Source organism: Athene noctua, chromosome 3 (genome assembly GCF_965140245.1).
Source record: "Athene noctua chromosome 3, bAthNoc1.hap1.1, whole genome shotgun sequence".
Lineage (NCBI taxonomy): Eukaryota > Metazoa > Chordata > Aves > Strigiformes > Strigidae > Athene > Athene noctua.
In genome coordinates this window covers 1,989,224-2,010,010 of record NC_134039.1, presented here as the reverse complement: position 1 = coordinate 2,010,010, position 20,787 = coordinate 1,989,224, and the positions used below count along the sequence as shown (strand labels likewise).

At 41.9% G+C, this 20,787-nt stretch overlaps 1 protein-coding gene across 8 annotated transcripts in view; it reads left to right on the top strand.

Moving 5' to 3' along the window:
- The window catches only part of PHF21B (PHD finger protein 21B), a 289,303-nt gene that overhangs the window by 228,277 nt on the left and 40,239 nt on the right, over nucleotides 1-20,787 (top strand). For all 8 annotated transcript variants that reach the window (XR_012633363.1, XM_074901758.1, XM_074901759.1 and 5 more), the window contains one exon: nucleotides 18,423-18,515. Coding sequence is in view for 7 of the 8 variants with exons in the window: in XM_074901758.1 (XP_074757859.1) it covers nucleotides 18,423-18,515 (93 nt within the window). In the remaining variant the exon portion in view is untranslated. The remainder of the gene's footprint in view (nucleotides 1-18,422; nucleotides 18,516-20,787) is intronic.

Here is a 20,787-nt window from a genome sequence, read left to right as displayed (position 1 = left end):
CCTAAATCCCACTGGAAATTCTGATTGCGGTGCCTGGCCCCAAGTGTCTTGCCTGGGGGCACGCGGGTGCCCTTATAGAGCAGAGAGTTGAAGCAACGTCTTATTAGCATGTTAACTACTTGATTAGCCTTCCTGTTTGGTCTCCGTGGCAGACACTGAAGGCATACCTGTTGGAGGGAGCGTCTGCTAAAGAGCATCTAAGGCAAGCAGGCAAGACAATTTGTGGGGAAATCAGAGTGCAGAGAGATGAGGAGACTTCTGGGGCCTCAGAGCAGGAGGGAGCCCAGATTCCTCCATCAGCACCTCGTCCAGTGGATCAGAGTTCTGGGTCTGCCAGCAGGGTGTCAGCCACGCTGTGAGCGTGAGTGGGACAAAAACGTTGGATTGTTCTAGTTCTGGACCTCAGAGGGTTCAGTACCACATACCCAGTCTCCTGGATCATCCTTTGGTAGCGTTAAGGCAAGTTATCTATCCTCTTGTAGAAGAGGAGAGGTGGCTCGGCCAAATGAATTTAATAATAAAGACAAGGAGAGGGGGAACCTCGAGGATTCACAGCCCCACACACCATCCAGAGATCTGTTCTGTCATTGGGGCTTTACTAACTTTTAACTCTACCATTAGAATGTTGTGAAGAACACGGTAATTTTAGGAAATGGATTATAGAGTAAGTGTGACAGATTCTGCTTGTATTTACACCATCTTAGCTGCAGGTGTTTTAAGGGCGATACATGAATTTACTCCATATTTAAATATGGGTAGCTAAGAGCAGGATTTGGCCTTACTACTCTGATATATACCACGTAAAAGCACTTTAAAATTTGTATTTCTCGCTAAATAGCATAAAATTACATCCTTTCAGGTTAATTAAACCGTTTTGCAATGCTGGTTGCTGTTGATGGGATATTTAAATGTCAGATTCAGAATAAGCACTTATGCTTCCTGATTATAAATGGCTTCCTTTTAAATATCCCAGACGTACGTATATGGTCAATACATCTAAAGTGCCTGGATTTCTGCTTCTCTCAATCTGCATTTTCATTGGGTCTACAATAGGGTCAAACACCCACTGGTATCAAAGACTGAATAAAGACTCTCAGCGACTGAATACAACCTGATTAGGCCCAACACGGTATTCCTCACCTCACCAGGAATTTCCAGAGAGGGCAGTGGAGTATTCAACAGGAAAGGATCAGGAGAAGTGGACTCACACTGACTGACTGACATTTCTTTGTAAGAATCTAGGCGGGACCTTTCCAACCCGGGTTCTGTGGGCTCTGGCAAACGCCACGCAGCAAGAACTTAAACGACAGCAAGTCCCAGTTCGGAAGACCGTGCTCTGGTTCTGCCCTCCGCAGTCTTGGTGCCACTAAACGTCCCTTCTGCGGGCTGATGTGGAGCGGGAGGTGGGTGTGGATGTGCTACTTCAGTGCTTCCGGAGTGGATTCTCCTCCTGCGAGAGTCTGGGAGGAGCCTCTACCGAGGAGCACGAGCGGGTGGAGGTTAACCAAACCTACTTTCGTTCTGTCAGGGATTCCTGACACTGCAGAATGACAGAGCTCTCAGCCTCTTTGTATATCTACATCCTTACAGCCAGAGGTAATTAATGGGCCTGTCTATAGAGAACCAAACAAAAGAGACCAGGAGGGAAATGTATTTTCTTGAATTTCACACCTTTTCTTGGGAGCTATTTTAACGTCCTAATAAGGCAAGTCTTAAAATGTAGGAATATATAGGCAGTCCCCACGTGGAAGTTTCTGTGATATTTTTATACACACTTCTATATCATCCACGTAAACAAAGTTCCGAGTCCCTTGTCCTGATGCTGGGAGTTTCTAGCACATTATTGTTTTGACGCTAATCAGAGTAGCTCCCATGGAGAGCTTTGATTCACTTCAGAACACCAAAAGAATGCTCTAAAAATGGTAATACACTGTAGCTATTGCATTGTAATTGGAGGCTGTCTGTGCCTCGCAGAAATTACCGTGCGAGCATTCTTGACAATGTCAGAATTCTCAAGTTAGTTCTATTTAAGACGGGGGAGCAAGAACGCGGGGGGATGGATAGAAAATTCGAGGGCTGTGCGGTTCAGACTTGAAGTGCAGTTTGTAATAATGAAAGATGATCAGCTTAGGGGGTGGGGAAATCATCTCTTAGGTTTTCTAAATTACAGGATGCATAAAAACATCCACTTATTCTACATGTACTGTTACTTAAATAAAAGGCACCACTTTAGGAAATGAAAGGCTTTGGAGTATCGCCAAATGTCTTCGTTCTATTTACTGTCAAAAGGTGGGGTGGTTGGGTTTTTTTGTTGGGTTTTTTTTTTTTTTTTTTCATTATCCGCGGAGTTTGCGGGGTAGTTGAATAATTTGCAGGAATTTGAGTGTTTGATACCAGACTGCAAACTGTATTTATCTTCTTACAATATTCGTATTGCAAATACAGGCATGATAGGATTTCCTGTTGGTGTTCTGACTCTATCAGGATTTGGCAATTGGTCTGCTGCTAATCTCATCATGTGCATTTGCGTCTATATTTAAATTAATTGGAAAACTATCAGAAAATACTGCTCTTAAATTACTCCGTGTATGACTGGGGGAGGGGAGGGAGAAGGGGAGAGAGAGAGACCAGATGCTGTAAATACAGAGTGCTGATGAATACTCAAGTAGTAAATAGAAATATCTTAGAAGTCATTCCTGACAGTAATAAAGGTAGCAATTTGATTTCATCTGTGGATAATAAACTGGTTTCACATTGCAATAAAAGTGGTGCTTATGTTACATTAATATTTATTAGCACTTATTGATGTTAGGGTTTAGTTGTTATCTTTTCTTCACATCACAGCCATTTTATAAAACTTCAAGTTAAATTGCTACACAATAAGCAATTAAAAGTGTTTGTGTGTGTGAGAGAGAGAGAAAAAAAAAAAAAAGAAATCTGTCTCCAGAGATACTCCTGTAGGGAATGGCAGACCCTCGCTGCCTGGGAGTCTAGAGTTGTGCTCCAAATGATGGAGTTACGTGAGTTTGCCCTAGATCAGATTTGGCTCTGGGAATGCGTATTTCGATCCGTAAGCGCTGGTTTTGCTGTTTAGATCAGAATTGTTTGGATGGTTTCCTGTTGTTTAACTCCCTGCTCTGCTTGCGTGCGGGGCCTCACAGAGGTGAGGGATGGTGCGTTGCGTGCGGGGCCTTTTTTGTGTGTGACGTGGTGTGAAGGACTGCTAACTCGCAGGGTAATGTGAGTCAGAAAGTGATCTGATCCAAATTTAGCCAAATTTGTTCATCTCTAAATTTAGAGAATAGCTGAATGGCAAGACAGATATATTTCGATTTCCATCGGTGACAAGGACAGAGTGTTGGCGGATGCCTGTTAACAGCTACGTCGTGTGTTTTTGATACTCGTAGATGTGTGTATGGGTGGGAAAAGACTAGTTACTAACTTTTATTTATCATGAGCCTGTTTCTTCTTTGATTTAAAAAAACCACTCTCGGGCTTGACGTTCCTTCAGTGCAGATAATCCTTGTGCAGAAGGCACGCTGTAGTCTTGAGTCACGTTTTTGCCCTCCGAGTAGAAAGACTTGCATTGGACTTGGATTTTTATCATTATGAAAACTGAAACATAGACCCTTTTAAAATAAGCCAGGTACCAGGCAAGGTAAGACAAACCAAAATTATTCTTGTTAATCTTACGACCAGGCTTCAGTATCAGTAATTTCAGCAAACAGGTTTGAGTTTATCCTTCACTTGAGCATAACCCTGAGTGTAACATGTATATAATTCACGTGTCTTCAGTAAGATTAATCATGTGCTTGTGACTTTGTATTTACCTGCTTTTCTGTGCTGGGCTCTTAATCTTTTTGGTTATTCTAATTCTTTGGCCAAATATTGTTCTTGGAGATTTGACCAGTGAAAGCAAGAACATGTCCCCACTGCTTTTATACAAGACATTTAGTTAATGGGTACAACTGCTGGGTGGTTTGGGTTTTTTTTCCTCCGTGAGATCCTTACCCCAGACCTCTCTTTAGCCTGTTTCTCGTGTTTGATTTTATTAAGACCCCAGTTCAGTGACTGTGTCATCAAATTTGCACGTCTGGTGATGGATTGTGATATTACAAACAATTTGATTGTTGCATCCCTCACTGAATCAAACAATGAGACTAGCTGGATTGGAGATAAGTTCATTTTTACATGCAAGATCACTGAACTAGCAGTGATTGAATAGGTACCACCGGAAAGTGCTTGACAGCTTTGATAAGATTTAAGTAACATTGTGTTTCCTGTAGGTTGCTGAAGGGGTGATGATGATTTAAGGGTCTTACCTTAAATGTTTGCTGTCCTTACGGATGTAAAATAAAAACACAACTCGGCTTTGTTTAATGTAATATTCATTTCTCTTTAAACAATCAGTATACTAAAATAGTTTTAAAAGACGGCTATTTTAGCACAATAGTAATGAGAATATTGTAGAAATTTGGCAGGGATACTACAGGGTATGATTTTAGAAGACTGTATGTGGTAGTTAATTAGCATTTTCTCTAATAAAATCCCGCCACCCTATTTGCTGATTTCACAATGTTTTCTTCAGAGTGAAACATTACTACATTCATTTTCCCCTGCGTTTGTCTTTTCAGAATATAATAAGCCAATAATCTGTATTCTGTTGACTTGTGTCACTTTTTAATGTTTCTTCTTACACGGGAAATTAAACACTGCATTTTGGAAAAGAAAAGCCCAACCTCCCTAATAAGTACGAGAAGATAAAAAGCTTCAGGTTTCTGCTATAACTGTGTTCTTAATAGGCGCTTTAGAGCCAGAGTAAGTGGCTTTGAACCACCACTAGGATGACTCAGAGTGTTTACACTTTGTTCTCAAGTCTTGGGGAATGTGAGCTCAAACTCTGGTTCCTCTAGGCTGAGCCCAGTAATTGTTTCTGAATTTAGAAGTTATTACACAGAACCAGAATCAACCTATGCCTTGATATACGTGATGTCCTTCATTAAGTTTTAAGCTTATAAGTCTTCTTAATAAGGAAGCATTACTCAACAAATTTTGTGAGCATTTTCAGATGTGTGAATTTGGAATCTCCCCACTGAAGTCAAGTATAGTGAAGCTAGGTTTGTACCAGTAGAGTTAATCCACAAGATTACATCACTAGCATGTCTCTAACCATTTTCCTAATAACAGTACAATAGGCTTAGTGTGCTATTAATGATTACTATTATTATTATTACATTTTCTTTGAAAAGGAACTTTTAATTTAAAAAAAAAAATCTTTGTGACCTGTTCATCCTAATTTTTATGATTTTTCAATTTATAGTGTCAGGGAGTAGACTGTACAGAGCTTGGATGTCTGCAAGTAGAAGATAACTGAAGACCCGAGTGGCATCCCTGACCAACATTCTGCTTTTTGGGTCAACGGCACGATGGAAATAACCCTGTTTGCGTGAGAGCCAGTCAGTCTGTGCTGCTTTTGGCAGGAGTAGAGTTAGTTTTCTTCATAATAGCTGTGGTTTTGATTTGTGCTGGAAACTGTTGATAATACAGGGATGTTTTGGTTATCGCTGGGCAGCGCTTACACAGAGCCAAGGCCTTTCCTGCTCCTCACAGCACCCGCCAGCGAGGGGCTGGGGGGGCACGAGGACCTGGGAGGGGACCCAACTGACCCCAACTGACCCCAGGGACATCCCAGACCATAGGACGTCGTACTCGGCGTATCTAGGGAAAAAGTTGTCTGGGGTCCACTGCTCAGGGACTGGCTGGGCATCAGTCGGCTGGTGATGGATAATTGTTTTTCATTTGCATCACTTGTCTTCCTTGGGTTTTATTTCTCTCTCTTTTTGGTTATTTCCCTTTTCATTACAATATATTTTTTAAAAATTTATTTAATTTCATTCTATTTCAATTATTAAACTGTCTTTACCTCAACCCACGACTTTTCTCACTTTTACTCTTCCAGTTCCCCCCCCATCCCACCGTGGGGGAGTGAGCCAGCGGCTGTGTGGTGCTTTATCGCTGGATGGAGTTAAACCATGACAGTCCTTTTTGGTGCCTAACGTTGGGCTTTGAGGGGTTTGAGATCGTAACAGATTGCTCAGAGTGTATTGAAGGGATTTATAGCTGTTAACAGTTGCGAGTCACGATATTGATTGATTTGTTCTCGATATTAGTTTACCCGATCTGCGCCGTGCTCATTTTTTTTGATGTACCTGCTAAAGATTTGTGTTGGCTTTTGCAGTTTGCTGTGCTCTGTAGCGATCGGTGGTGTTTTGCTTGGGGGGTTTGTTAACAGAACACTGACCTTGAGCTTAATCTGGTGTTTGGGCTCTGTACTGAAGCCATTACTGTGCTTCTGGTACCATCTCATGGAGACAATTAACAATTATACTTCTTCCTCTGAGAGGTTTTTGTGGAGGAAATACAGAATAGCACCTTTGCTACCTTCTTCTCGCTCAATTACAATGACTTCTCAGTTTCTTCAACATCCTTGGGTAGTTAAAATATTTGTATTTCTTGGAAATATCGCTTTGATTTTGTCTAAGGGTAACAAACACTTTAGGAATATTGCCCAGACTCCTTGAGAGTATGGCCATGGGTGGCACCGTACGTGGGAGAATATGGGACGGTACCTAAAGAACGTCTCACCTCCTGTGGTTTGGAACTTCACTCCCAAACAGCTACAGGACCCTGATGAAGTGATAGAATGTTTGAAAAAAAAATAAAAAATGCTGTGGCTCTTCCAGGGAGGCACAACTTACCTCAGTGTGCTGGGCCTTGGGCAGTATGTACTAAACACTGCTCGATTTTATGCAGCACCCTCAGGGAGAAGAGAGGGAAAACAAACCAACAGACACTGTGGCTAAACCAGACACTACGTGGGTCACCTCTGTCACCACCCAGCTGCTCACTCGCTCCCCCACGGTGGGATGGGGGAGAGAATCGGAAGAGTAAAAGTGAGAAAAGTCGTGGGTTGAGATAAAGGCAGTTTAATAAATAAAATAAAATAAAATAAATTTTTCACCTTTTAGCTCTGGGAATGACTGGGTTGAAGTCCTGATATCTGCAGAGATCTCCGTACAGATACATTCATTGAACTAAGATTCGTAAAGGTTCATGATTCTACCTTTATGAAGACGTTATTGCTGTGCTGTCTAATTTACAAAGTATGCAAGCTGAAAACATAGGACGTACTTTCTAGCTATGCCTTTTATTTCTAGCAAAAGACATTAAGGCTAGATCTTTGGAAGTACTGCAGTGCTGAGGTGCACCCAGCTGCCCGGAGTTCAAAACTTAGATCCTCAAACTCTGCTCAGTATCTGTCAAGTCTGGACCCTGGTGAAATCCGTAAATGCCTCTATTTCTCCTTGTCATACTCCCTGCGTGCCAAAATCTTTGGCTTTTGGGGCATTGTAAGAACTGCTGTTGAACGACAGGGTGGGCACAGCATTGGTTAGTTTTGTGGGTTGTTTTTTCCCCCAAAGCTTTCTCTAACCACTGGGCCACGAGACCACGTTCTTTCTTCTCTCACTGACTAATTTAGCAGAAAAGCTTAGAAGAAGAATTTTTCTCCCAGGTAGTTCTGATAGTGAAATGGCTTACAGAGCCATGTGTGAGGGTAGGAACTAAAATCTTCCTTCTCTGGAGTTAGGCGATTGAACTCCAGAGAAACTGGTTAAAGGGAAGGGTGGGAAGGAGGATGAAAGGAAAGCACAGCTTTCTTGGAGTGTGTTTTGAATGAACACGGTTGAACACAGATTATTCTCCAGGAGGGGCCTCGGGGAGGTGAAACCCAAGCGGGAATGAAGCAGATCTCCTCTTTCAGAGCAAAGTTCCAGGTCAGTAACGCAGTAAAACACCCCTATGGAACACATTCTGGGCATCTGTTTCCTGCCCTAGGGTGCTGGTTGGCAAATTTTTTCCCAAGGAGCCCATCATCCTCTTGGGATCCCCCACACAGGGACACTTGGATGCCTGATCAAGAACTGCAGTGAAGCAGCTGAGAGCGGGGCATTGTACTGTGCAACACCTTCCTGCGTTCGTGGATTCAGTTCTAGGTGCTGAGTTGTTGACACCTCGAAGGTGATGTTTCCAGGCTTGCTGAGACTCAAACCTTCAAGTGTCTAGAGAATATTAATGGTTAATTCTGAAGCACATCAGGATTTAACTGTCTTTAAGGCTTGACAGCAGCTAAGGTGGGAGTGGGGGCTGAGAAGGTGATTTTGAACTCTTTAGCTGGAGCCAGGTTGGACACAGGCACATTGGGGCCTTTTCTGAAACTCAGCCTACGAGGAACTTGGAAGATGTCCCAGTATCCAGGTTTATCTGGGACTAGCAGAATGAAACATCTTAAGTAAGAGCCAGAAAAAGTCACATGGGGTAGATAGTAGACCAGAGTTGTGCTTTGATTTTTTTTTTTTTTTCTGGTTTTCCTCTTAACAGTTTTTGCACTCCAGAAACAGATACAAATTCTAGTCTCAGAAACAAAAGAAGCTTTGCTGACTTTCATGTTTATAAGGCTAGTTCTGCTAGCACTGATATTAATGCAGCATCTCGGCAAGGAGAGGAGATTTTCTATTTACTAGCTCTAAAATTTCCTGGCTCTGTCATTGTAGGGAAACGCCGGTGCTCGCTTTGGTGTATTTACAGCTCTGGAAAAATATTGCGTATAATATATTGTGACATGTTCTGAAGTGTGTGTTTGTGTATTCACATACATATCGTGCATATACACGTATCTTATGTATATGTTTATGAATTTGTTTATATAAGCGTGAATTTTGCCAAATCCTGTTCCCATCTGAACAAACCAACATAACAGATCAGCCTTTTTATTTGGATCTTCAAATTCCAATTACGTTTGTAAGCGAATACTGTAGAGTTTATCCCCCTCCCCCAAACTAAGTGAGGTGCTGCTGGTTTTCAGAATCTTCTTTTCATTAGAAGCAGCGCCTACATGGCAATATCTGCAATGATTTTTCACAGCTGCAATCCTAGAACTGTGGAATCCCAAAGCTGAGAATCCAATAGGAATGGTAATTCCGCCCCGCTGTACTAAAGCAGTATTCTCCACTGGGTTTTGCTGATGGGTGAGTGGCTCAATGTTGCTGAGTAGTCTGCCTAGAAAAAAAAATAAATAAATAAAGCAAGCTTATGGGATGTCCTGCACGCTCAAATTAACATTTCCCGGGGAATTTACTGCTTCCCTATTTCTAACTAATTATATTAGCAGTAGAATTTTAGTATTGGTCATATTTAGTCACACTTTTTGTGGAATTCAGGCAAAGTCTTCATGTTCCTTTCCCAGGTTCTGTGCTCAGGGAAGTTAATTTTGGCGACAACAACCAGTTATTTATGGCTAAACTGATCTAATAGCTTCCTTTCTCCAAAAAGGTTGGAACCATCTTTCCATTTTTCTGTCCCCCTGCCTTTGTGGTTTTTGTCTCCCCCTCCAGCTAAGGAGCGTTGGTTTTTTCCCTTGCCTTTATTCTGTTGCTTGTTGGATTCTTTTCCTAAACTAATTCAACTAGCAGAAAACTTTCTTTATCCTGGTTAGCAAGCTGAATTAGCTCAGCTCAGGGCCTGACAAAAAGGACTGTGTGGCAGTGAGCAATTAGATCATCTCAGGCTGTCACTTCCCTCATGTTTTCCAGTTCTTCAGCGTGGCTGAGGAATGCATAATAAAAACTCAGAGCAAGCACTGCAAAAGCAGCTCTGAGCCCCACGGGTGCTAAGGTGGAACGATTCCCAACACAATCTTAATTTTTCAGGAGCTGCTAATAGACTGCGCGGACCGTTCTGATAGGTGAGGATTCCTAGATCACTGGGGAATGATGCTCATTTCTGCCTTTATTTTTCCTTCCCCTGCCTTCTCTTTCCATACCCTCGGCCTCATGTCCTGCAGCTGGGGTAGGGCAGTCGTACTTCAGCAGCTGCTTGGGGCTCTGTCAAAGATTTTCCCTCATGCTTGAACTCGCTTGAGGGAGAGACCAGAAGCTGCTTTGTGCCACACGCTGGGCGTGCGTTTTTCCCTTTACTGAGAAATATTTCCACAGACTGTGCACAAGAGAATAAGTCATTTGAAGACATTAGTCATTAAAAACAACATCAACCTGGAACAGTTTAGTAGTTAAACAGCAAATCTTTTATGAATCAGCTGAGCAAGAGACTATAGGTGTGATCACAGCTGCTGAGTGCTGGTTGCAGCTCGATGTGACTCTACTCATTTGTGCAGGAGGTGGAGACTTAATTAATTGAGTATGATTTCTGACTAAAGCTTCAAATCGCAGAACAGGTATGTGCATCATAATGCTGTGCACATAGCCAAACTTTCTTCTTTTTTTTTTTTTCTGATGTTTAGACTCTGATCTAATGGCCGTGGAAAAATCCTGACTGTTTCCTTTGATAAAAATAGTGGTGCTTTAAAAAAAAAAAATAAAATTACTAACCAGTAAATAACGTGATGGAAGCTGTGTTTAAGAACAGGTATTTGGCACGGCTGTCTATCCTCTTGCGTAAGTAACCAGTGGGATTTCTGAATCAGGGAAACTCATGAACTTTATTCATCGTGGTTTTCCTTTGCCAGAATACATACCCACAGTGTGCTCAAACAGAGTTTGTCGTTTTGAGTTTACCCAGATGGGAATGGGTGAGTGGCAAGGAATAGAGATAGTGGCCTGAATAGCCTGAGAGCCATGGTAAAAGCAGAGATAAATTAGATGGTGCTCTGAAAAGCCTAGGAGCCACGGTGAAAGCAGAAAATTGTTTGCTTTATCGCAGCATATGCGCCTCTGATACCCTCGTGAGCTTTGATACCACTGTGGGTTTCCTTGCAGACGGGTGGTGTTGGAAGGGATGAGTACAAATACCTCAGCAGCAATTAAGAAATTTGGTCTCAACGGGGTTTTTCAAAGCAGGTTTGGGATTTAAGGTGGTACTTTGCCTTCTGCTGCCTGTTGCTGCCCCAGTGCCGGGCCCTGTAAGGGGCTGTGAGAGCACTTGTAGGTGGTTTCAGCCCCAAACCACCTGGTGTAGTGGGAGTTGTCATTAATTGGCTGTAACGAGGGTTGGTCTAAATGGTATTTTTAGTGCCCAAAGAAAGGACGGTTTCAAGAACGCTGGTATTTTAAGAAAGCAACAGGACTTGTGCTTTTGATTGTTCACTTCATAACAGTAATAAATGTGCGTACAAGTGCACAGTTAATGAATCCTGGGTAAAGAGAAAGGAATGGGGGAAAACAAACACTTTTAAAAGCTGGAAGGGCAGTCTTTAAACTTCTGTGAAATTCTAATTAAATTACCAGTACACAAAACAAGTGTCTGGAGTGCAGTCTGAAACTGAAATATGCCATTATTCCAGCGGATTATTAGAAATACCACGCACAGTGATTTCACCAAATTTTGAAAATGAAGGATGATTTCCACAGATTTTTATAGCAGTTAAGTTTAGAAGGAGAGAAAAAAAAACCCGTATGCAAACACATCTTGCAGGAGCCTCGAAGTTCTAGCCAAGCACACAGTGCTTTTACTGGTGGGCTCCGTGAAAGAGGATAGCATTCAGATGTTTATGTTAGCTAGAGGACAGCAACTATCCTGGATTATTGAGGTAAGGTGCAGCAAGTTTTAAGTCAAATGAACTTGGGGGTTGCGTATAGTGCCTGGCATTTATATAAAGCAAGCTCAAGGTTGAATGCAGCATTCAAGTTGTAAAATGGATGTAGAATGGGTAAAAAAACCCTGCAATTACTTCAGTGACGATCCATTCAGGTTAAGAATTTTCATCTTTGCTGTTGCCATAGCAATCTGTTCCCCTGTCACTACCACATTAAAAATCCATTCTGTAAAACTGTTGTTGCCAATATTGAACACATAACAGACAAAAACATTTTTTTAATAGCTTAGGTGTCTTATTTGCAACATGAAGAAGACCTAGATCTTAGAGAGATGCATATGTACTTTAAAAAGAAAAAGATTAGTGTTTCTATAATACATTGTGGGAACACAATATTTGTGCTGCAGTATTGATGTCAGTATAAAATAGTTTGCAAATAATACAGCAGTGCAGTGTCAGTTGAACTCGAATAATTGAACTGTTCTGCTAAGAAATAACAAACCCATATGTGCCTGAGTTAAGTATTTGTTTGGTAACATGCTGTAGTGAAAGTCTTTTTGAAACTCTGTGGCTTTTTAACCTTCTGTTGCTTATTGAGTCTCATTCTCTTCAGTGATTGACTTCAGGGATTTTACCAGTACTGGTGTAATTCTGGAATGGGAGGAGAGTCGCCTAACAGTTTAACATTTGTGGTCTAATCCTGAACTGCTAACAGTGAGTCTGTACAGATAAGGAGTTGTAGAAAGAAGTCCCTGAGCGTTTGTTAGTACATCCAGATGAGAGGGGGAAGGAGTTTGTAATTCAAAGCAAACATAGCAATAGTCTCACAAATACATTTACCCAAAGTGAGTAAAATGGAAATATCTTTCAATAGAGATACATATCTGTAGAGATACATCGAGAGATAGATCTGGATTCATTCAGAACCGAAATGCAGAAGTTTACTAAAATCACAAATGTGCATCAGTTGTGGATTTAAAAACTCAGGCGCTGACTGAAGAAGGCATAACCTAATGGCAGGGAACTGAACGTGTGGCCTTAGCCTGATGCGCGACAATGTGCATTATGTCCTTGTTTCTGCCTCCGCATCCTTTTATCCTCTGACCATCTCCAGCCTTCGTCCTTTGAATTCTTATTCTCTGTCCACACCATCCTTGGTGTCGCTTTTTATGTCTCCTGCTTGCCACCGTCCCCACACTTCTATCCCTCAGTTGTCTTTGAGAGCCTTGATCCAGGGGGGGTGTTGATTTAGGGCTGGACTAGGTGATCTTCAGGGGCTTTTCCAGCCTAGATGATTCTGTGATTCTGTAATGCAGGAGGAGCATGGTAGGGGAAAATACAGCAAATAGTTAACAATGCTGTTGGGTATTAACAGAAGAATTGAGGGCTAGAAGTGATTTTATTTTTTAACTGCATTCGGCAATATCTTCTAAAATTTTCATTTTCTTCCGGTTACACGGGAGGAACTGCTTTTTTTTGTCTCATAATGCACTTGTTTGGAGGCATTTGGGTGGGTTGTCTTTTTTTAAATTCTTGCCGCTATTACTTCCTCAGTGGGTAAACTGACCTCCAAAAAAGATCGTTTCCTTTGCACCTCTTCACCTGCTTTTGCAATTCCAAACGTGACCCCTCAGAGCGTGCCACTGGCCGACATTCACCCAGCCACTGCGACTGCAGGTCACCTGCGCGGTGGGGCTGCTGCCGTTCCTGTCCGAGGGCAGCTGTGGATTGCTCAAGAAAAAAAAAAAAAAAAGGTGTCCCTGATGTGCCAGATGCCTGCCTGCTCTGCACTGAGCACCGGGGGTTGGAAGTGGTTTGTGTAGCAGCCGTCTGCGTTCATTAGCCGTTGGCTCCTACGGCGGGTGAGGTGGTGGCCAAGGGTCCTGTCCCAGTCCAGGGCTGGGTCTGGGCCTGGAGGTGGGAGTCAGCAAGGGGCCATCAGCTTACCTGGGACAGCAAGCGCATCTGGGCGTAAAGTTTAGGGAATTAGACAGTAGGAAATACGCGTGATGAATTCAGTTTTTATTTGAAAAAAAATTCTCAGTGTAAAGATAGTAAATGTGGGTTAAATGGATACAGTCGCAACAAACCAGTTCTGAGGCTGACTGAAGCTGGGCTCTTCGCTTTCCCCCACCACGGCACATTTCAGCGCTCTCTCCGCATTGTAGGGGTTTTGGGGGTTCACCAGGAAAGCCCAAGTAGACTTAGACAGAGGAGAGATTTGGAGTTATCTTTGACTTTTATGGGCCTTTTTTATTAAAATGCTTAGTGCTCTAAATGTAGAAATAAGAAACTCATTTATCTTGACAAAAGTGCTGCCATAAACTATTCAGCACTCATAAAATAACCTTTTAAATTATTGTTTCTGCTGGTATCGATAAATTCATACAAAGTGCTTAAAGGTCAGGCATTGCCAGAAAAATGTCTTTTCATCTTGTTAATTAAAGGTTTATAAGAATGTGCACCAGCTTGCTCTTTGGACAAATTGGAAAAAAAGGGAGGAGAGGCAAAAAAAAAAAAAAAAAAATAGCCCCACATGGATGAAAATGATAGTGTGGAGTTGGTGAGTGACAAGTCTTTGATCCACCGTGCTCACCATGGCAAGGCTGGAGAGTTTGTGAGTGAAAACAGGTGGCACTGTTAACAGGTGGAAGAAAAGGGTTTTTTCCCTTTTTGGGCAGGAGGCAGCTTCATTACTCACCTCTTGCAGCCCACGGGCTTGAGCTGAGGATCCAGCTCAAAGCAAAGTGTTGAGTACTCGCCCTGTTGTAGCTGAGCCACGGGGAGTTTGTCTAGTTCTCATTGCCTGGCTGAGAACATCAGACATTTTTTGTTTGATTTGATTTGACTTTTTTTTTTTGTTTGCCAGGCAAGTGGTTTTATCTGCTCATTCGTTTACCACTTCAGCTGGAACAAAGCAATGCTGTGAAATGCACTGAACAAAGTACCCAGAGCCAAAGTGCCCAACCATCCCGCCCAGCACCGGCACCTCCTTCACTGCACAGCCCACAACTGCCAGCCCCTCTGGTTTCCACTTCACCCCTTTCTCCCATCGTCCTGGAGACATCCTGGTCTGATCATTAAAATCTGACCTAAAAATCGGGCAACTCAGATGAGATTCTACACCACCAGACGAGATGAGGTTAATCAATCACACGGATGAGGCGCTGGAAGTGAGACGTCTGGCTTGCACTTCCCCCTGCACCACGGGCTAGCCCTGACAACGTTATTTTACCTCTAAATCTCGATTTTTTTCATCACTAAAACAGAGACAATAATACTAGCCTAGGTGAAGTACTCGGAGATAACGGATGAAATGTGTTACTGGAAAAGTACAGAGGTTTCTCTCATGGAATTCTGCTGATACAACAGCTTGAACTATTTATTGCCCGAGCTGGGAAACAATAACAAAACCATGTAAATAGTGAAAAGTAAAATAGATTCTTAGATATCTCTGTCTGAACATACTATAGTGCTATTATTAATGTGAGATTAAAGTTTTGAATTTTCTCTCGGCCACGTGATTTTTATACTGAGATTGTTTCCTTGAATATTAAATAACAGATCCTTACTGTAAAACCATTTGTAAACATGAGGCTGCATCTTTGTCACTGAAAATTTCATAACCTGAGAATGCCATGATTTGTTTTTGTTCTCTCGAGATTGCAGCAGAACTTCTACTTCAGGAAAACAAATCTGACAGATTTTTTGAGAGTGCAGGTGACAGAACTAATGGTAGTTCATTTCTCTGATACCCACAGACAATACCCCCTGGCTTTGTCTGCAAGTGAAGCTGAGAGAACAGTGCAGAGTAGTTTTATGGTGTTTCTTGTTTCTTCTCTCGTTCCCATCCCTTTTGGCTCAATCGTTCTGTGTCTTGAACCAGCACTGGCCCAACGATGCACCCAGAGGCTGAACTCCTCCCTCACAGGACAGAGGCTTTCTGTTCTAGACAGGGTTGGCTTCTTGTTTTTTTTTTTCCTTGTGGCTGATATTTGAAGTAGTACAAGAAAAGAGATTTGTTGCTCAGACATGGGGGTTTTGTGCGTTCTATCAGTTGATAACTGTATCTTATCTAACTTCTGAGTAATTTGATTCTTATCTTTATAGTCAATTCCCAGCTTCACTCAGTGTCAGCACTTCATATTTTAATACATGGAATTCTGTTGGCCAGTTTGAAAACCCCTTGCAAATCCACACGTATCTGCGGGAATAGGGATATCAGGGTGTCTGTCTTCAAGGTCAGAGGTAGCATGTTTAAAAACGGCAAGAGGTGCAGCCACACTTTCAAGCAGGACCTTCGGGAAGGAATAACTTGTTTTAACTTTCTGTAGAGGGTGTGTGTGGAGCCCAGGAGAGGTTGTGGAGCTCCTCGTGTTTCCAGAGAGAACTCGGCCATCGCTGCATTGTGAGAGAAATCTCGTTCTGTTTATAAACAGTGTTGGGACGGTGGGAAAAACATAGATCATACTTGTGATAAACTTCCAGTTCCTCTAGCGCGGGTTGGCGAGTTCGTTTTGGTATTTACCTTAACGATTTTATTGTTAATATAAATTAATTTTAGCTCATGCTAATACGAGGCAGGAGGCTGTGATAGGTCTAATAAATGGCAGTAGCAGCAGGTGGCAGCTCAAGTTCTCCGTCTCTCCGGACTGCAGGAATTCATCACATCATCCCTCCCAATGTGTGAGGCTGTGATATGGTAGACAGGGCACAGAAGTCATTCGTTCAGATAGGCTGTAATATCTTTCCTATTGTTTTTATTCTCACGTGTCACCCTGTAAGGATAACTGTGGTAGAAATACCCGTTTTTGTCCCTCACTCCGCTGCCAACACCTTTACTTCTGCAGGAGGGTCTAACTTACTTGTTCTGGCACCCAGGGGTGGAAGTGCTGCTCCCTCTGCCCCCTCTGCCCCCCGCCCTTGGCTCAAGACAGAATTTTAATAGAGTGTATTTGTCCATGGATGATCCAGGGTACTGGTGATCCATGAGTACTCGGGAAAAATTGAATTGTGTGTTTATAACTGCACAGCTCTCCTTGTTGTTTTAACTTACACAAATCTTATGCAAATTTTAGTCTTTGCTGAATATATAACATCACACCCCCAAATGTCTCCAAGAGGAGTAGCAGAGTTAAAAATATAAACTCTGTAGGACAAGATTATTAAAAATATTCTGCATGAAAATGCATGGTGTTCTTACCAAACACTGTAGTTAGGATGAAATAGGCTGTTTCACCGCTGTTGTTGAGGTCTGGGGAGAACGTCTTGACATGGACCTGACGCAGTTTTACTTTCCATGAGCTGATTACATGATAGTTTCCTTTTTATTGACATATTTCATGACCAGATTGGGGTAATATTAGTTTACTTTGTCTTACTGACTGTGATCCGATACTTTGGTTTTGAGGGGAGTTAAATTTAGAGGAATTCAGTTGAATCTGTTTTCCTTTCCTTATTATTCATTTCTATCAGCCTGCTAAGTTTTTGTGATCAGTGACTGAGTTTCTCTTGCTGTTAAAATGACAAGCATCTGCTTACTGATATCGGCGTGTCCTAACAGTGATTAAGACATGTTAGATAGAAGATATAAAACCTTGTTTTAAGAATATTGCCCAGTTCAACAAAATATGAGCTGTATTCAGGAGTGAAGGAATGAAAGAGAGTGAAGCAAAGTTCTTTAGACCTGTGGCCCAATCTTAAACTTATAACCTATCTGTCCTTTCTAATGGAGAATATGAAGTACAGGTTATTTACAACATCTCAGATCCAATATTTTAGGAGCCTCGGTGGGTGAGGCTTGAAAAAGAAGTGCCATTCAAACCATCTATAACAGAACTCATACATCTATAGATATCTGTATCACTACAGATAGTTGAAAAGTCATGAAAGGACTGAGGCTAAACAGGTGGAGAGATTTTTTGGGGGTGGAAGCTTGTGTGTACTTGACTCTATTACAAAAACTTATTTTGCGTACTCTTGGTATCTAACTGTATTAATAAAAATCATTATATTATTATATGATAAGATATTATAATATAATTATACGATAATATAAAAATCATATTATCATTAAAGATAATATTGGGTTAACACACAATTTCTCCGTCTACAAAGTAAACGTTATGTAGGATACAGCAATGCATTTGCTCTTAGAAGGAGCTACCTCAGACAAATATTTTAAATAAGCTTTGAATAAAATTGCTATACATCTGGGAGAAGAATGAGTAGAGAAGATAAATGTTGAAGGTAATAGCTGCTCTGTTGGCCCAACTGGATGTTGTCTTAGCTGAATGTTGTGTTACAGTGTGCCATAGTGGATTTATAGGTAGCTTTCAGTTTTAATAATTCAGTATTTACTATTTACTAAGACACAGTGAACTTCTCTTGTGACCCTGGCTACCGGGAAATGCATCATCTCACCAAGGCATGTTTTGAAGTTTCACTGTGGCGTGTTTCACCTTTCTTCAGATCCCTTGAAAACAAGCCAGTGCCCGCACACTTGTGCTTGCTTTGTGTGCCAAAAAACCTTCACAACGAGGAGCCGTGTCCTTTGCACTCAGAGTTACCAAATGCTCCGAGGAGACAATAGGCTTTAGTTAAGAGGGCTTTGTAGAGAAGGGTAAAGAGAAGGAGGAGGCTCTGACTCTTTAGGCAGGAGAAAGTGCCTCGAATGATCTGGTGTATTACACCTCTCCATCACGCGTCGGGAAGAGACTCAGAGCTGCAAGGGGAACCACTGGGTCGGGCAGATTCTGTCTGGGGAAGCTGTGCAAGTGTTTAAAGCTGTATTCAACTGTTTTTCTTCCAACAGACTTTGGGAACTATCACTGCAGTGCCCATTAAGGTTCCTCAGGTCAGCTCCTTGCAGAGGTTGGCAGGACAAGGACCAGCAGTGCTACCTCAGGTACAAAATACAGTTCCAAAGAGGGGGTTGTGTCATTTGATATGTATTCTGTTCTGTTCCTGTCTGGTGCCCAGGCCTGGGTAGGTCAGCACACTCATTTTGCTGAATAAAGCCTCACCTTCAGTGAGTTGAACAGCGGAGTTGTGATTTTCTCCAATTCGTGGGGGGGGGGGGGAAATCAGTTTTCTTCTGGGAGCATACTGTTAACACAATGAAAAGCTATAAAAAATCTTGTAGGTTCATTGTGGAAGAACAAAGTACATACGGCAAAATGTAAATTTATGCTTTGTAAGGTGAATCACAAATCACAGAAGTGAAAATTTGCAATTCTGTAATTAAGAAAAGTGGTGGAAGTATTAACCTTTCTGTTCAAGGTTTAGCCTCACACATTCTTTTACTAACTTACTTGCCTTATCCCTGTCTGCCCCAGTATAAAGTTTCAGCCTGACTAACCCAGGTGCCAGACTGAGGCAAGGTTGACCGGAGTGAAAGGAGAGTTACACTCACAGATTTTTAAAATCTTTTCAATCTGTGTTTTCTTTTTCTTAACAGCCATCACAGTTTCCCCAACTAAGCACTTTCTTCCACGTTTCAGCCTTGGTTCTCAAAAATTTTGGATGTCATTTTCAACAAGTGTTTTGCTGCAATTCTATGGTTTGCTTTTTGGATTCATGATTGTTGGGTATAAACATATTTCTCCTGTGTGGCCCTCAGAGGTCTGTTTCTCAGATGTGAACGCTTATCTAGCATTGAAGTCAATGCTGGGTCTTCATATTGTTCCTTTTTTTTTTTTTCCCCTAATATTTTCTTTGTGGCAGAATCTTACAGAAGATCTGTGAGCTAAATCTGCCTGGAGGAAGGAGTATTTCCAAGATAAAGTTCTTAAATTCTCTCTTTAAATTACATTTTGTGGAAGGCAAAGTTGTGAACATAAAGGAAGGTTATAGTTTTGTTATCGAGTTCGAGACTTTGCTTTTCAGTTGTTCTTACAGCATAATAACACATTGATTTCTGCCATTTTGGGGTGTCAAAGATGAGCAGATTGCTCCTGAAAATAGCTGAGGTTCAAGAGCAGCTGAAAGACCTGTAACAGGAGCTTAAATTATCATTAAGGTTATGTTTCAGCAATGATGATGGCATTGCAAATGCTGCACTTAGGGAGGCATCAATGTCCTCTACTTCTGTTAAGTAGAAAAATTTTCATTCAGTGTTAGATTCAATTTTGAAGAATTGGAGAAAGTGGAGGAAGCTGATTTCCTCAACTTTTTGAAAAGAACACATATCCTTTCTGCCTTGCCCTTTAGCTCATGGCAATATCTTTGTTTGTATTTCACTTTGTTTCAAGCCTCTCCTAGCACAGCTTTCCATTTCAAACCTATTTATACAATCATACTTAATACTAATGAAACACCAGCCCTTCCTCAGCAGCCCTAAGCTATAATTCACTCAATTTTCTATTTCATATAGAGAGCACGAGAAATAAGCACATAGCAATCTCATTTCTGTCAAAACTAAATATTAAGTAGGCAGCTGTATGTGTTACCTGAGGTACGTCTTACGTTTTGAGTTTTTGTCTGGCTTTTTCACAGGCCTTCTTCAGCAAGAGCCTGTTTACAGGCTGCGTCCTCCTTTGCAGCTCATCGCGGGCTATACGTTCCTCTCCCACACAAAGCTTACGGAGAAGTTTTAAATTTCCATATTGCTTCCTAGCGGGGAACTCCCTCCACCCGTCAGAGCTTTCTGCCTGATGTCTTAAGAGAGATCAAGTTTTCCTCTATGAGTGGAAAGTTTGGCTTCTAACTTAACTAGTCAAATGCCTGCAAAATATATTTAATGGAGCCGTAAATCGGTGATGTAAAGCTGTCGTTGCCCAGAGGCTCCTGGTGCAGGTGATCTGCTGTAAGGGGGCTGCAGCACTGTCTCACTGTGAAAGCTCTCCTTTGTGACAGGAGGTGAGTGCATGGTCATCTCTGGCAGATTTTGAGGGTCCGTAGGAATCTGTGGTCCAGGAGAACTGGAAACTTCACACGGAAATATAAAAATAGCAGGAAGCAAGGCCATGTGACAACACGGAGGTATTACAGCAAAGAACATCTCGTCCCTCTTCTCCCTCATAGCTCTGAGAAAACAAGTGCTGAATTAAAAATTATTTTGGAAATGAAGGGGCGTATAGTATGTTCCAGTAGGAGCTGGAAAATGTGCAGAATGAAATCCTGTGGCAGTCCCCGTCCTCTCAACTGGCTGCAAACCTCCTTGTGCCCCCCTGGGGGAC